General features: G+C 35.1%; 1 protein-coding gene across 9 annotated transcripts in view; it reads right to left on the bottom strand.

Moving 5' to 3' along the window:
• The window catches only part of DACH1 (dachshund family transcription factor 1), a 351,662-nt gene that overhangs the window by 25,202 nt on the left and 308,522 nt on the right, over positions 1-17,938 (bottom strand). For 5 of the 9 annotated variants that reach the window (XM_015851656.3, XM_015851657.3, XM_015851659.3 and 2 more), the window contains 3 exons: positions 16,872-17,019; positions 12,329-12,472; positions 11,785-11,853 (listed from right to left, as the gene is read on the bottom strand). In XM_015851656.3, the coding sequence (XP_015707142.1) occupies positions 11,785-11,853; positions 12,329-12,472; positions 16,872-17,019 (361 nt within the window). Of the gene's footprint in view, positions 1-7,893; positions 7,961-11,784; positions 11,854-12,328; positions 12,473-16,871; positions 17,020-17,938 lie in introns of all 9 variants that reach the window. The other 4 variants (XM_015851658.3, XM_085553891.1, XM_085553916.1 and 1 more) reach the window with 1 other exon arrangement.

Here is a 17,938-nt window from a genome sequence, read left to right as displayed (position 1 = left end):
TGTTGCAAAGTGGCGTCCTTAACCACTGCGCCACCGGAGGCACAAAGTACACCATGAATGTTCATATATTTCCAGTAAAATTGTTGGAAGAAGAGTCCTTTTGAAAATAGCACAATAATAAATATCATTTCAATAATAACATATGAGGAGTAAACAAATTGCATTGGATATCACCAAAGTTATGAATATAATATGTTTAGAGGTTTTCTAAACAAACCAAAAGCTCAGGATTGAACATCTGGTATGACCTGAGAATTCTGTGTATATTCTGGCTCCTGCTCCAGGAAGTCTTGGATCTTTAATAGGTCTGATTAACCCTGTGTGGATGTCTCAGATGCCCTGAGGAATCTCAAATGGCATTAGTCATCTGAATGATTCATCATTTTTTAAACTGCCTAGGATTTAATATTAAGATAAGGGTATCTTATCTTCTGACTATCTCTTTCCAGAGTTTCAGCCAAGCAAGAATGAAGTGGAAAATTGATGATGACTTTCCTTGGTACATTAAAAGCCTTCTACCACATGCGTTGCTAAAAATTTGTCATCCTCTTTCAGTACAGGTGAAGTTTAACAGTGAACAGGGACACTGAACAGGATAGTTGTTTTAAATCTCATGTAGTTTAAATTCAAAATCTGAAACCTAATCTGGATTTGATGTTTCTTTTTACCTACCAAAGCTGCAGTACCTATCAGGAAGGAGAATTGGATCTCCTCGTCTAAAGATTTCTTCTAATGTGTCTTAAGATGTTTTCATACTAGTAGCTTTCTAAAGCACATTCCTTTTAGTGGAACTGAACATTATTGCTGTTATTTTGACATCAGAGTCATCTCATTTTTGCTTCGCATAAAAAGTCACAACAAGGAAAGAACGACTATTAGAAAAATCTTAAACCTAGAAGTTTTGAGGTCTGTTGAGGTCTGTTGAAGTCTGTTGGTCTTAATGAATTCATAAAAGAATGAGCTGCTACTTTTGACAGGAGAAGTTCTTTTATAAGCGAATGATAGACAAACAAGAGGCAATTTTTTTGATCTCCATGGCAGTTTAAAAACCAAATGCCAAGAAACAATCTCTATGACATACATTACAGCTGACATAATGCCACTTTCCTGCACTGGTCTAAGAAGTAGTAAACATGGCTCAGGGAAGAAAAAAAGAAATAAAAAAAAAAAAAGAAAAGAAAAAGGTAAAGAGGGAAAAAGGGAAAAAGGGGTCAGCCCTCTACACTGTGCAGAGGCAAACACTGACAACAAAGTTTACTCACAGCAAATCTAGCTCTAAAATAGATGGGTTTAAATTCAATTGTAAATAAACTAGAAATGCACTTTGTTCTCATTTGTTTCACAACAGTCTACAGCAACACTATTTCACTGAAATTATGTTGAATTTTCTATATTAGTTTTTCATGTTAGTTTAAAAAATGCATTTTAGTTCTTTCTTAAGAAGGGAAAAATGTGATTTCAGCTGAAACGACTATGTTAGAAATGTATATTTTACTAGCCTGCTTGGGTTACTGTTAATTTCTGAAGGTGAAGATGAAGGGAACTTAATTAGGATGGCAGCTTGCGGTGCCCAACATTCATAGGCAGCAAGACAACTGGGATAACATCAGAAACCTGTTAGGTAAGCACTCATCATCTTATCTTACCTTTAAATATCATGAAATTGGAGCAGGAAGGGAGTAAGAAATCAGTGAAAATAAAACAAGTCAGTTCTACAATCTTATAGTCTTTCTGGTCACTGTATTTTACTTAATATCCTTATTGTTCTGAACTTTCTAGCTTCACTCTGTTCTTGCTTAGTCATTAATATTACACATAGCTGTTTAAAAAGTGCACTAAAGTACCACGATGGAAGAAAGCCTCTGATTGATTAATCATTTATCTCAGTAGAAAAGCCATGAACATATTTATTTGATTTCTGGCACCTTTGTACATACACATCTATAAAATGAGATGTAAATTGCAAAAGAGCAGTTTCAAAGAAAGTGTGAAAAAGTTTGTGTGCTAAAGGAGGGGGCTCTACAAGAATGTTTTGCAACATGTATGTAACTTTTTATTAACTCTATGCACTTTCTTTGCCTTTTTGGCAATAAATAACATTATTATGTAGCTTAAAGTTTAAAGGTGTAGCTAACAATGACCTATGAACACTATGAAACAGTTGTCTATTTCTGGGTTACTGCCTGCAATCAATACCACCTTCTGTTTAAGTTAATCAATGTTGTCTTTAATTGATTAGCTTCAGCTGAAAACCTGCCAAAGCACTGAACTCCTAAACAGAGGGATAGAGAATATAGTTACTACTGTTTGGTTTCCATGCATTGTAAAATCATTTCAGTATTTATTCATGGTCACGGAAATATGAAGCAAAATAAATCTTTATTGAATACTTCCTCATTGAGTATTCAGATGTAAACTATAAAAGAGAAACAAGCAGCTAAAGATGTTGTAAATGTCTAACATACAATCTGTGTTTAAAATCTTAACTGTATGGAACATTGTTTGACAAATTAAAAAAAAAATAAATCAGGAAAGGATGTCTTTAAGACATTAAGCTGCTAAAGCTAGCAAAGTTTATTTTTCTCTGGGAAAATAAAATGAAATATATTGAGTGCAGGGAGAGAGCCCAGCACTTTCTGAAATGTATAAAAAATAAAGCAGTTATTTGCACAGATATTCATTCTGCAAAAGTAATGAAATTCAAGGTGGCGCACACAGATTAATGTTGTTATTTATTATTATGTATATAATTTCATTGAAGTGCATAGCACTGTACAGATGAATAATAAGTGCATGACCCTGACGTTAATACAAGGAGCTACACTCTGCAGTCAAAATGCTGCTAAAGTTCATGGCACTAATCAGATGTAAAATGAAGCATTATAATTGTGCATGACTGCGTACAGGAACAGTGTTTAACAAACAAATATTTTAGGAAGACTGAGCAAAAATAAAATAGAATAGGGTGGGCTAATGCAATAGATTTAGTAAAGTGGCTCCATTAAATGTCCTTGAGGGATATTCAGTAAAATTCTAACAGACCCATCCCACTAGACTGGAAAATATATTTTTGAGAGCATAAGACAAAAGTGCAGAGCAGTGCAGAAAGCATTCTATCTTTCAGCTTCTAAAATGGAATACTGCACATGCATACATTTTAACCAGTACATCAATTTGTTTGACAAATTCTGGCATGCAGAGAAAGATCAATAAAAAGACAGCAGACATCACTTCCTAGTGGGTCACTGTGACAGTTTTGCTCCATTATGTTGTCTTTTTCACACTTCTTTGATAGCTCTGCTCACTACTCTTACCTAGAAGTGCTCTAAAACTGCAGTCACAACCAAAGCTATAGAGATACTGAAAGTGGTTGTCTTACTGAAGGAAGGAATATTAAGAATAGAAAACTGAAGGAAGAAACCTGACTTAAAAAACAAAAACAAACAAACAAAAAAAACCCATCTCTCTGTCAGATTGCTGATACACTCTTGTGCAATGGTGCTGTTTCATATATGTAGACAAACCTTCTTGCTGTTTAATTCTAGGCTGAGAAACAACCTTTTCTCTGAGTTTTCATTAGTTGAAGAAATGGAAATTAGGTACATTTTAAAAAAGTGGCCTAATGAAATAACAGCCTCAGTGGCCTGAAGACCAAGAATGACTTTTACAGAAAAGTTCTTTTTAAAAAAATAAAGTCCACTCTTTGTCACTGCTGTGTTATTGAACTTTTTTATGTTTCTCTGGATCTAGAATAGTCAGTTGTTTGTTTCCATAAATGGTATAACTGAGTAGCAGATGTTTCCTTGGGCAGTTATTCAATATATCTAGGAAAAAAAAAAAAAATCTCTTTGCCTTCCAGATTTCTGACAGCTTTGTTTCCAGCTCCTGACTACTTTTCCCTGCTGAAATGTTCAACCTTTATAGCCGGCCTTCACAACAGGTGGGCTGTGGGTCTCTTGCAACTTGAAAAACCATTTGTTTGGCCCATCAGCAGCTGAGAAGCATCATGTACTGTTTGATTTGCTCAGCTGCCAAGAGGCAACAACAAGATGTCCAGCAGAAAATGCATATCTAGCTTGTCACTGATCCCTCAGAACGCATGTATCTCCTAGTCAGCCACCTGGTGAACCAGCAGACACATACCTCAAGTTCATACACATATGTTGTCATACCAGTCAAAGTGGAGTAGTAAGAAAGATTTGACATATTCACAAGTAATATCTGGGATGGGGGGTAGGTAACTGTATTTGGTTGAGAGGGAGAAAGAAAATGGAAAGATAATAATATGAGGGAAGCTGAAGCGATGTTGAATTGGGTCAGCAGAGAAGTAGGAATCACTTGGGAAAGTAAAATGTACTTCCATTCTGAGAACAACCTGAAAAATCCATTTGAGAATCCTGGCTCTCTAATAGATGCAAGCAACTTTTTGCTAGAAGTCCCATGCAATAATAAATGAGTAAAAACACATCCACAGAACTTACTAGGTGGCATTAAAAACAGAATAACTCATGAATAAATGTCAATTAAACCAAAATGCAAAATGTACAAGTTTATAGATAGATAGACAGATATATAGATAAATAGAGCTATTTACATTTTTACATCACGTACATTTCTTTTCTTGGGATTGATTCATTAAAACTGCAGAGAACATATGATTGTTGGTTTACACACAGAGGATGATGGCTAAACAGGAATGGACTTATGTTGGCCATCATAGTCAATATCATGAGCAAAATAAATGAAAAAAAAAAGACTAAAGAAAAGACATTTTACTTAAATTGCTGCAGAGAGAACTGATCTCCCAAGAAAAGAAAGAGATGACAATACTGAAAAATATTTTTTAAATTATTAGCTAATTTGAAAGTAGTCTTGCACCAGAATATGATACCCGTCTGTAATTTGTAAACAGTATTAATCTTCTTTAAGTCTAAAAACAAACTCATGAAGTTGAAGATCTAGAAAAATTAGAACAACAAGCCCAGTGCAGGTGGACTTGTAAATAAAGAGAGAAAACAGAACTGGAGACTGAGACTGGTTGGACAAACTGACAGAAATCAGGCACTGGAAAACACTGTGAAAGGGAGCTAGTAATAAGAAATGGTTGGCTGACAGTAGCTGAGACCGAAGCTAGAGGACCATATGATTTGGATTAACTAGACAAGAACAGGACCAGTGGTTGAAAACAGATAGAAAGACATGTCACAGAACACAGTGCAACAAAATCATCTTCAGTTATCTGAGGAGAAGTCTCTCTGAGGGAGAAATCTTGATAAGTGTATATGCAGCATAAAGACAGATATCTGGAGATGTCTGGATATTGCTTAAGAAGAGTACTAGGTACAAGAATTTAAGATAGGAAGTTGGAATTATGACTGGATATAAATAGAAATCTGGACAAGGATATTAGGACTGATTCAAAGGCAGGGCAGAGGCTGCGGAACAAATGAGAAGAAAAAAAAAAGCTTGATGGAGACACTGTTAAAAGAACTATATGTTGCAAGAAAAACGAAAGAAAAGATGAAATGCAATCCAAAGCTATCTTCATTTATCTCGAAGAATGCCTGTAAAACCCTCATGTCAAAATGGTCATTCCTTAGAGCAGTGTGGACTGCTCATAATCACGTATTACAGCTTACTGGTCACTTTGTTTGCTTTATCGCTGAGAAACTAAAGATTCAAGTCCTACTATATCCATCAGATATCATTTCACAATGAAACTTTTGACTCTCTAGTTTACCTGTGAAGAAGTAAACCCTAAGAAATGATCACCTATACTAATGGGACATTATTCAAAGGTAAAGCAAATCATTCAACTGTTAGGAAATTTTAAAATTAAGATTTAATATATTAAAGAAATTGAGATAATCTTTCATACCTCTTCTGTAAAGCATGATGTCTAGTGAGAAAAATATTGTATATAAATAATTATTTAAAGCATGAGAACACACTGAGTACTAGAGATAAAGAAAATATTGGATAGATATCCACTTATTCAACTCCATCCTTGTCCCCTGCACTGAATGAAGTACTGTGCAAAATACAGTATCTAATCACATAATTAAAGATTATATCACAATGCGTATACAAAGATGACAGAACAAAGGTGCGGAAGACAACCTTAATTCTACCACTTCCTAATTTTGGAATGCTTGACTTTACAGTCTTGATAATGGCCTTTTCCAATAAAAGTTTCTGATCTTATAAGAAATATAATCACATATTTAGACACGCTTTTGTCAAGATTTTTACATCAGAAATAGAACTGTGTACACAAGGCTCATGGAATGACTGAAAGTTCCTTTTCAATGTGGTAGTCCTTCAGATAGCTATCTTTCAAACACAAACGTAGCAAGAAAGCATCAAAGACTATAATTTGCTGTGATTATTACACTGATTTTGCTTGTTGAAAAATAGATTAAACAAGTCTCAAACCAATGCAGAAAACAATTCAGGTTAGGTTTTCAGACAAATGACTGAAGCCGTTTCTAAGCAATTGTTATTAACATCTAGGGCAGCTGCAGGGCAGCATTTTCCTATTACTTAGGCAGCAAAATGGACCCTTTATGTCCCTGGCATATGCAAAATTAAATCATAATTTCTTTTTCTTCATTTGTAGCCTTCACTGATCTTAAAAGTAATTTCAATAGAGGACTTTGCAGTCAGTATGTTGAGTTGCAATAGCTCTCTTTCTGTGTTACAGGATCTCCTAAACATTTCCATTTCCTGACCTGTCCTTTCTAGGAGGGAGCAAGTACCTCTGTTTGTTTGCTGATGAGATAAAAAGTTTGAGAAAGTCTGTGAATGGAGAAGAACAGATGGTCCTGGAAACTTTCCTGTGCATGGCAACTGAATGGCTTTTTCACATAAGGAACAAATAGTCTGAAGCCACTTAAAATTATACTTCACTGTATTCTTAATATCACCCTACAGAAGAGGTGTAGAACTGGGAAAAAAACAATATGTGAAAGGACTTAGTAAAAGCTAATTTTGCTGTGGGATGAAGAGAGTAAAAAGAAAGGCTGATAATCTGCTACAAAGAGAAAGTATATCTGCAGAGAATAAGGACTTCACACATAAAATTTGACTGATGGACAAAGGGAACAAGGGCTAGAGGAGAGTTCATAGAAAGGGAAAAACTGAAATACTGGAATAGACAGGAGAAATTCAGAGAATATGCAAAAAAGGAAAGGATCTCCTGAGATATTTGGGAAAAACAAACAAACAAACAATCAAGAAACAACAATGGGAATTCTTATGGGAACTGAGCAGAGTAAGAAGAGGTTGTTAGTAGAGAATGAGGGATCTGGCTTTAGAAAAGCTGGAATAAGAGTATGCAGAATTTGAAAAAGAAAGCAGAAAATCTATTGGATGAAGCACTCCATAGAAAATAGGAAATAAATGAAGATATGCAAGACAGCGGAGACAGAGAATCTGGTTAATCTTCCTGCTATTATCAGAACAGTTTTGGGAAGAAAGCACTAAAATGGAAGAATTTGGGAAAAGGAAAACGTGAAAGAGACACCACACTAAAGAAATGGTCAGTGGAGAAGACAGTGTAAAGCAGAACTTTTTTAGATGAGTTTAGACAATACATAAAGAGAGCTGTGATTAAATAGAATAAAGACTACAAATGTGTAGTATTTGGGAGGGAAATCACTAGGACATGGAAAAATGAATGTGGAATTTATACAAGAAAAGAAAAAAAATAATGTTGGCAAAAAATACAGGACAGTTAAGCAGATGGGGAAGAAAAGAATCAGTGGGGAAAAAAAGGAAAGTGGGAAAAAAAAAGAAAGTAAGAACAGCAGTAAATGTCATTGTTCTAAGTGCTTAGTAAGAGGTCTGGTAACAAAACAGTACATAAAAGTAAACATTATCTTTGTCTGGTACCTTTTTGTGTGGGATGAGGGGATCTTGGGAAACCGGATTGGGAGCTAGGCATAGGCATCTAGTGAACCTACAATATGTATGGAGAAGAGGACAATCTGCTTTATTATAAATTTAAACAAAAGCAAGAAAGAAAACATTTAAACCTAGTGTCTAAACCAGTTCCCAATAACTTAGTATCTGCATCTGTTAAAAATATCTATGTACATTTGGACTTACATTTGAGTTATTTATTATGATTACTCCTCAGTATTTTATGGATAGTTCAGTAAGATGTTGGCTATCCGATATTAAAAAAACAAAACAAAACAAAACAAAAAAATCAAATCAAAACAAAACAAAGTAAAACCTAGAAAAAATATAATATCTGTTATTGCTTCTTTCTACAGACACAAACTCCTTTTTCTGAATATCATTCTCTTTTTACAAGTCTCTATATGAACTAAAAGTGAATTTGAACACATTGGAAGGTGATACAGGATGAAAAATAGAACATACCCCATTTACTGATAAATGTAATTACCTTTTACACTTAAATTAGTCCTATCCCTTGCAAACAAAAGTGACCATTACAATACTTACATTAAATATAGATCTAAATCAGCAAGAATCTTTTTATTTATAATAAAGAGTAGATAAAATCTTTATTTTAAAATTCTATTCTCTTTGCCTTATACTTTCTCAAATGCTGAAATTATACTTGATATTTCAATTATTTTACATCCCCACAGAACGCTGCTGCTATATTTGCTTGTTCAGTTAAAGAACTGCAAAGCATGCTTAATACAGTAAGTTGAAAAAAATGTATCATGATTATGCATAAAACTGTTATTACCCCATATATGCTTTGATACAGGAAGATATAAACACAGGCATTTTAGTGGAGCAAGAAAGGCATATAAATACTTCCCTAGTGAGCATATTTTTCCAGAACCTGAAAGCATGAATTAAATATTATATTCTTTATTAGAGAATATACTGTGTATTCTATGGAATAATCCTTCTTTTGCATACAGAAGTAAATATCTTTATTAGATAAAATGTAAAGAAATAACTGAAAATTTCAAAAAATAGAAGGACATGTTCTTGGTTATCTCTGTGAGAGTTAAAAAAAATCACCCACCGGAGGAAAGATTTTGTACAATTTTGCAACCAAATTCTCCAAAGAGTCCATTTGTAGTGAGCATGCTCTATCCTGGTACTGAATGAAGTTCCTTCACTGAAACTGTCTATCCTCATTTGTGCAAGTAGCAACATAGAAACTGTCTTTCCTTTTCTCTCAATTATTCTCTTGCTGATACTAAGGAAGATTTGGAAGAGGAAACAGAATGTCTACAGAGGAGTTAGGAATGTGAGCCTGATGGGAAGGCATGAGAAACAGAGAATAAATACTGAAAGACTTTTTACCAAACAGGAAAGGCTGTTAACAGGGAATGTTAGTGGAGTGCAGACTCTAAAAACCACTGGACAAAGGAGGAAGGCAACAAAAAGGGTCACATAAGGGAGAAAGATTTTGCAATAGAAGAAATAATTAGGGTGGCGTGAAACTTAGTTCAGAAGAGAATGGTGGAAGAATGCGTTCATCGGTAATGGAAAATTAGTGGAGGGGGGAGAAGAAGTGTTGAGACAGGACAGTGAGAACAGCCACTAACAAAAGCTGAAATTAGAATGAGGAGAAAGAAACAAGGAGGAACTGGGACATGGAGATACAGGACTAACAGGGATACATGCTAATGGGAACACAGAGAAAAGGGAAAGGGAATTCTCCTTCTTGTAGTGGAACTGAATACAAAGAGTCCTGACACTCACCATTACTCTTCTGTTAATAACTATTTCTGAAACTGTCACTCCACAAAAAATTGATCCACAAAGACAACAAACTCCTTCAATTACATACTGTGTTGTAAATCTACATCCCAATGATAGACCTAGATTTTCCAAAATCTGATATGATGATTAAACTGAATATATTGAAAAATACATCGAAAAAAATAAAAAAATACATTTAAAAAAACAAAACAAAACAAAAAAACACCACAAAAAAATATTTAAATTGTACATTAAAACTGGAAAGCAAAGACAGGAAATGTCAGAACTAAGGCTGCCTTTGCAGTAAGTATGATCCAATACCATGATCATCACGGTTCAGTCTTTAACTAAACAGCCATCAGTACTATTTTGTGGGGTTTATTATTTATTTTCCTCATACAATCTTGGACAGATGAGTCAAGAATAAGTCATCATTATTGAGAATGTTGTCTCTAAGACCTTGGTTTCACTTGTTTTGTAAATGTACACGTACAAAATGAGCATAACAGGAGAATAGCTTGGTTAAAACACAGAAATGCTCTTCCTTTGTAGTCTGGGATAAATCCTTTAGAATACCCACATCCAAAATACTCTGTAATTATGTGTTCTCATCTTCTGAATATCTCAGCTCATAAAGGAAACTGAATTCAATAGGAACAGGATTTGAACACAGTGAACACATAAAACAATTTGTCACCTCAGTCTTCCTCTGATTCCCAAGTTTCAATGGGAATACTTCAAACTCTGCTTCCTTGCAGGAATAGTCTGAAGATAAATAAATTAGTGTTTGCAAGGAACTCAGTTACCTCAGATGTATTTTCTCCAAAGAAATATCTGCAAAGAAAAGCTTGTCTGTGCACCAAACAAAATAACAAAATGTATGTTTTGTAGCAAATGAGCATGTTGGTTGTATTCTCATTAGAAGGATGTATCAAATGGTGTTTTTAGTTAGGCATACATTCAGTCAAAGGAGAAGCAGGATTCTGTAACAATAATGTCACATCTACCTACTTCCCAGGCAACATTCAAACTGACATATTTCAACTTCTGAGCTATTAGCTTTGTAGACAGAACACACAATTTAAATCTAAATGTTTTTGTTTGTCCCACAGATTTTTTGTATATGCTCAATACCTTTAAAGACTGTTGACATCTTATTTTGTTGTTATGGCCTCCTTGTGGCACACTAGTAACAATTCTTTAGAAGTCAGTAAAAGTGATTAAATAACACACAGATTATGTCAAATGATACTGTTAAGATGATTGACTTCAAAATGCAAAGTAAAGGCAATTGAGTGTGATTACTGGTGCTAACCATTTTAGGCTTGCCGCCTTTGTAAAAAAGCACGTTCATTTACACTTGAAAACAAATGCTGTTTCTGCTGTTTAGTATTCATGTAGGTAGAATTAGATTGTTGACTAGAGAGGACATTATAACACAAATGCTATCTTAAAAATTTGTTCCTTACTAATATCGTGGTGCTTGCAATATATATACATTCAGATTCACAGGGGAAGTAATAAGGCTCTCTTTAGTATTTCATGTACAAATTTACTCAGCAGATTTGTTTTATTAAACTGTAAATAATGGGATGTGGTAAATGAAAAATCCAGGAAGTGAATAAACAGTTTATTCATCATTAATGCTCACAGTAGCTTATTGAAACACACCTTTCAGGAACTGCCACTGAATATTAGCTATGAAATTCTCATCTTGCCTTGAATGTTACCCATTTGTATAGTTGAAAGGCTCAAATTGTTTTAAATCAGCCTTTAAAAAAAAGTTATCCTAAATGTTATATATTCACAAAAACTGCATTTTGCATGCCTGAGATTAAAGCCTTTATTGCTTCAAATTAATTATTCTTCTTTAATTGCAGAAGATAAACAGAAATGACCTATTAATTTAAAGAAAATCTATCGCCACTGAATATATTCTCTCCTATAAAGCAAGATGAACTTGACCTTGTTTGAACTTGTTTTGATGTGGCCCAGATGGTAGGCTACATGCTTGAATAGCATTCTAAAGCTGAGGAAAAACTCATATAGCAAGATCTAGATTTATAGCCTTTTGCAAATTCTTACCTTGTATTGTCCTTTCAGCATCTGTTCTGCCCCCACTGCGGTCAGCTTCTATCTCTGGGGTCAGAGAGTCTAGAAGCATAGAAAGGTAAGACTGACACATATTTCATTTGATTCTTATAGCCCTTTTTACAACCTGTTACTCTAAAGCTGAATTACAATACAATCAACCTTTGTCAGTTTTTTTTAATGTTGAACAATGACTAGAGGCCAGAACAATTTTTTGTTAGACTAGGGAGATTAATGAGCAATAGATTTTTCAAGCATAAAGTTAGGAAGAAAAAGAAGGAGAAAAAAAAAAGAACAACGACTTCTCAAGCTAATAATATAAAATAGGCCTAGTTGGGGCATTATTTCGAGTGAATTTATTTGCACATGCTATATAAAGTAACAAAGCAAAAAAGAGAGAGGCATCCCTTGAACAAAGGAAAGAAGAGAGATTTTCCTTTTTTCCCTCTCCCACCATGTTATAGATTTCATACTAACAAGGTTCTTTAGACACTTAAATTGAAAATTAATGACACAGAAGCAAAAGCTGGCTTCTTACCATTTAGGACCCTGAGACTATCTGTTGAAGCTGCTTGTTTCAGTGTCTGTTCTGCTTGCTCCCGTCGTTTAGTCTCAAACTCAAGTGCTTCCTGCAATTTCCTCTTTGCCTTCTTTTCCTTCTTTAACCTTTTCTGAATTATTGCTAGAAGGAAGAAAATCAGTGTACTCAAATTCAGATCTGAAACTTGGCCATGGAATTATGTATTAAGGGTTCCAAGAAACAATACAACTGTAACAGTCCACATAAATTGTGTAATTACACACTATCTATTTAAGCTACCTGAAATTTGCTGGATTCACAGATATTTAAAGAGCCACTTTGCCATGCTGTTTCTTTTAATAAACAGACAAGGATTTGTGAAAGTGTAAGTTGGAAAATCTTGGAACTTATTCCAAATCCTTTATATTAGAAACAAATGGACAGTGCCAGATCCCCAAGCCAAATAATTATTACTTCGCTTTCTCGAATGTAAGGGAAAAGATTAGGAAAGTAATAAATAAAAATTCAGTGCAGAAAACCCTTACTTAGAAAATGTTGTTCCTGCTTCTTGTTCACATTCTACAAAGGAAACGGTTGCAGGAATAGGATGTAAATGAATCATATAAGATGATAGGTTTTAAAGAAAATCCATCATGATTTTCTTTTTTATGTTTCCAGACAGTTCCTTCCAAATTAGAACTAAAATAAAACTTGTATGTTCCCTGACTGAAGGAGCATATCACAGATTATGTCCTCATTGGAAAAGAGTATTGTGAACACTTTTTTTTCCTACTCAGTGAAAGTGATCCACTAAATAAATCATACAAAGTTGTAGATTACACCGTTATCTACTCAACCACACTCCAACCATTTTTACATTTAGTGTTTTCAGAAACACTCTTGTAAGAGGCTCATTCACTGTAAGATCTACCTGGATAATCCTTTTCTAGAGAATCTGTTATTTTTACACTAACTACAGAAATACCATTACCAAAACCAGATACTAGGTGATACTAGGCTTGACTATTAAGTTTTATCTATCTGGCTTTTTAACCTTCTCCAAATTAACCACTTGTATCTGGTGTAGTGAGAAATATTGGAAAGGTTCAAAATACGTGCCTACCAGTTCACAGTCTCCATTTTCAATAGTCATAGCTGCAACTTTCACAGAATGCAAATCATTAAATTTTTAAAGAGATCCATCATGATTATTTCTATTTAATGTATATGCTAAGTAAGATCTTTTTGAGCAGTCTTAGATTTATTTATTTTTTCTGTGTTGCTGTACAGAACTGTTTACACACAAAATATGTCTATTATATTAGCACAAACCCTCTAGTGAGTATAGCTACATCATTAACATGCAAGACTTTGGAATTCTGGCACTTTCTCATTTTGTATAGTGAAACTACTTTCTAGGCATACTATCTTACACTATCAAAGAACAGCTAGTATCTATACAAACGCTAAACTAAATACATTTTGAATCATTGCACCATTTTAATGTTTTCATTATAAGTACTTTGAAAGTGATTGCAATAAATGAGAAGGAAACATATGTTGCTTTCCGAATTAAAATGTCATCATGGCTGACACATTGTAGATGTGACTACAGCAGTCAGAGCCAGAATTAGCAAGCCCTTACTGTGTAGCTGCTCACAGAAGAGAGATTATCCTACTTTCACTGGTTGATGAGACACATCCTACAGCCTTAGGAATCACTAATTGGAATATTTACAAAGAAGGAAGGAAACAATACAGTAAATAAGCAGCACTGTAGAATACACAGTAGCAGCAGTGGATTTAATGTTCCCCAAAATGACAGTAAATAAATAAATAAATAATAATAATAAAAAATCAGATATCCTGCCTGTAGAGATTTTTGACTTGTGTTAACATGACTAGCAAAAGATAGGCATTGATACTGGTTGCCTAATGCTGAAGATCCCATTTGCCTAATGGGCTTTGACCTGCATATGACGGTGTACATATATTTCTGTGCTGCAGCTTTTTAAGGGTATTTCAGCCTTTTTTTACAGAATATTTCTTAAGAGGGATGTAGTATGCTTATCCCATCCTGCTCATGCTTCTATTAAGATGTGAGACTTTCTTTCAGACATGACATTTGGTACTGGTTAAAACTAATGTAAGGCAAAGCCTCCAATGTGCGTTTCAGTCTTTCATTGAAGGATAAATTCCCAAAGTAATCACAAAGTCTTATTTTTTCTCTCCTACTTGGCTTTCTTCATTGTAAAGAATAATATGTTATTTTTACTTTCTTTTGTATGGAAGCATCCACTACTGAAGACAGTCATCCTCATTACATTTGCTTTACTACATTACACTGTTAAGTGCTCATATCCATTCCTCTTTGGTTTGACTCTTTTGCCAGTGCAATATCGTCATTAGAAAGATACATACAAAAGAAGCAGATAATGTATAGTGCAGAAAATAACACTCTCAATTATTTCACTATCCTAACAAAAATAAAGGACTAACACATGCTTTTTCTTGAAATACAACTTAGAGCAAAATGCATTTCACCTAATTTTACCTGCTGAAACTCTAAGTGTCTAGTCCAGCTTAGTCAGTGATATTCTTTCCAGTGCTAATGGGAAGAGAGAGTTATTCACAGTGTAATTGACCTCACCTACCTGTCTCAGAACAGGATGTAGGAATCACTTGATTGAAAGAAAGGGAATTTATGTTATTAGCTTGAATTATGCACTTAATTTCTACATGGCAAAACTCAAAGTCAGATGAGTACCCACCTATACTGTTTCTGCTGTGTGTATTGTTGCCTAACTCTAAAAAAGGGATAAAGGCAGAGTAAGATAAATAATATACAGGAAACCATAGAATCATTCAGTTGGAAAATACCTTAAAGATCATCAGGCCCAACCATGACCTAACCATACTACCCTAACAGCACTTGTGAAATCATGTCCCTGAGCACCACAACCAAACGGTTTTTAAACACATCCAGTGGTGGTGACTCAACCACCTCCCTGGGGAGCCTATTCCAGTGCTTAACAACCCTTTCTGTAAAAAAATGCAGATATCCAACCTAAACTTACCCTGGCACAACCCTGGCAACTTCCCTTCATCCTGTCACCCGTCACCAGTAAGAAGAGACCAACCCTGCTCTCACTGTAAGCACCTTTCAGATACTGGAAGAGTGCAATAAGGTCTCCCATCAGCCTCCTTTTCCCCAGACTAAACAGCCCCAGTTCCTTCAGTCTCTCCTCATAGGTCATATTCTTCAAGCACTTCACAAGCCTTTCTGCCCTTCTTTGGACCTTCTCTAGCACCTCAGCGTCCCTTCCATACTGAGGTGCCCAAAACTGGACACATTACTTGAGATGAGGCCTCACCAACGCTGTGTACAGGGGCAGGATGACTTCCCTAGTCCTGCTCATCACACCATTCCTGATACAAGCCAGGATGCCATTGGCCTTTTTGGCCACCTGGACACACTGTTGACTCATATTCAGCCGATTGTCCATCAGTACACCAAAGTCTCTTTCCATCAGGCAGCTTTCTAGCCACTCCTCCCCAGGCCTGTAGAGTTGCCTGGGGTTGTTGTGACCAAAATGCAGGACCTGACACTTGGACCTACTGAAACTCATATAGTTCGCCTTGGCCCATCGACCCGGTCTATCCAGGTCCCTCTGTAGTGCCTTCCTCCCCTCTGGCAGATCAACACTGCCTCCCAACTTTGTGCTGTCTGCAAACTTACCGAGGGCACACTCAATCCCATCATCAAGATAGTTAATAAAGATGTTAAATAGAAGCGGTCCTAGTACTGAGCCCTGGGGGACACCACTCATGACCACCCTCCAACTGGATTTAACTCCATTGACCACAACTCTTTGGGCCCGGGCATTCAGCCAGTGTTTCACTGAGTGAAGTGTATGCCCATCCAAACCATGGGCAGTCAGCTTTTCCACAAGGAGAAATCATTAAGAAATGTTCAATATTATATGCTTTACACTGGGATCTTTCTCAAAGAGAACCTTAGCTATCTGTTCCTTCTATAAACATATTTGACCTACTGCATTACAAAAGGCTTACATATTACTATTAACTTCGTATTTTATTATGTACAGATTGCCTAAATATGCAGTATATGACTCTATCACATAGGAAAAGAAATAAATTCATAACACCTCGAAGAGAATAAAATTTCATAAAGTTGTGTTTGCTTTAAGTAGCTATCCTTTTTCATAATGGTTGCATCCTGCTGAAGTCCATAACTGCACTTGCTGTGTTTACATTTGTACTGTGTATTACTGATATGTTGTAATAAGTTATATTCAAGACAAATGCAGAAAACAAACAAACAAAAAAAACCCAAAACCGAAGGTGCTTGCACTAAATTTCATGCAGAACCTACGGAAAATTAGTATCAGGCAGACTGAAAAACTTCCTGCATTGTAGTCAGCCTGTACATAACAGGAGTACTGGAGAAATATTTTGATAAAACACAAATGCTTGAAAAAAAATTAGGTTTCCTAAGGAAAAAAATTACAAGGTATTTATGTTTGCTTTATTAAGATACCTCTATTTTTCTGCTCCACAGCCAACTGTTTTTCAAGTGTTTCCCTCAGTTCTCGTTCCCTGAAGAGCTCCATCTTCAGTTCTGTCTTTTCCAGTTGGACTTGTTTCTCTTGAGCTCTGGCATTGTCTATAGCAACCTTTAGTAGACCCTGTTCAGAAAAAAACAAACACCCAAAACTTGGACATTGTAATGTTTGAGGAATATTACAACAGATGGCATAATAAACAACTGACATTATTTATCTCTGATTAGTCATATGAAATTTTACAAATGAAATAATCCTGTTACTGGTTCAGAGTTTCCCAGTTATCAAGAGCAAATTTTAACTGGAGTGAATTTTACCAAGTGGACAAAAAATCTTTATAAAAGCAGCATCAAGTTTTTACAGAAGATGCATGATGATCTTTAAATACATGTAAAACTAATATTAGAAAGTTATAGGGACAGGTTTATTCTTCATGGAAGATAAAATATATATGTATATATAAGTGTATATAAACCACTTGCAAGTGACTACAAAAAGAGCTGTCCTATTGACAATGAGTTGTCAGTCTCATTATTTATCACCTTAAGAATGGCAAATTCAGTCTCTAGTCCAGCTCCTTATTGTTCAATATTACTACATTCAATATTGTTTCCAAGGAAGATTAAGTTGTTAAGATGTTAAGCAGAGGACACTCACAAAGCAAGAAGATCTTTCTGTCTTTAAAAGTACTTTACTGATCTTGTACAATTGTTATCTCATAACAGACGGCAAAACACAGCGATCTCTTAATTTCTTGACTTGGTATGTTTGGGGAAAAATTCTACATTTTTGTGGTTATTGCATCAGAAAATAATTACTCAGCCTAATTTCTTTTTTTTCTTGAGAACTTTAATTCAACAGTTCCTTCTTTTTTTGCAAAGAAACAGACAGATCTTGGCATAACTAATTAATAGATAATTAGGACACTGATATAAAATAAAAAAAAAGAGAAGGGGAAACAGGGTTGAAAGAAATAAATATAGGAAGAGTAAAGAATTCCATATTCCAGAATTCTGGCCATTGGGCTCTTGGCTCCACACTT

The sequence above is a fragment of the Coturnix japonica genome, chromosome 1 (assembly GCF_054131305.1).
Source record: "Coturnix japonica strain WE chromosome 1, WE-NBRP24, whole genome shotgun sequence".
In the NCBI taxonomy this organism is placed as follows: Eukaryota; Metazoa; Chordata; class Aves; order Galliformes; family Phasianidae; genus Coturnix; species Coturnix japonica.
The sequence above is the reverse complement of the archived record's forward strand: the minus strand, read 5'-3'. Positions and strand labels throughout refer to the sequence as shown.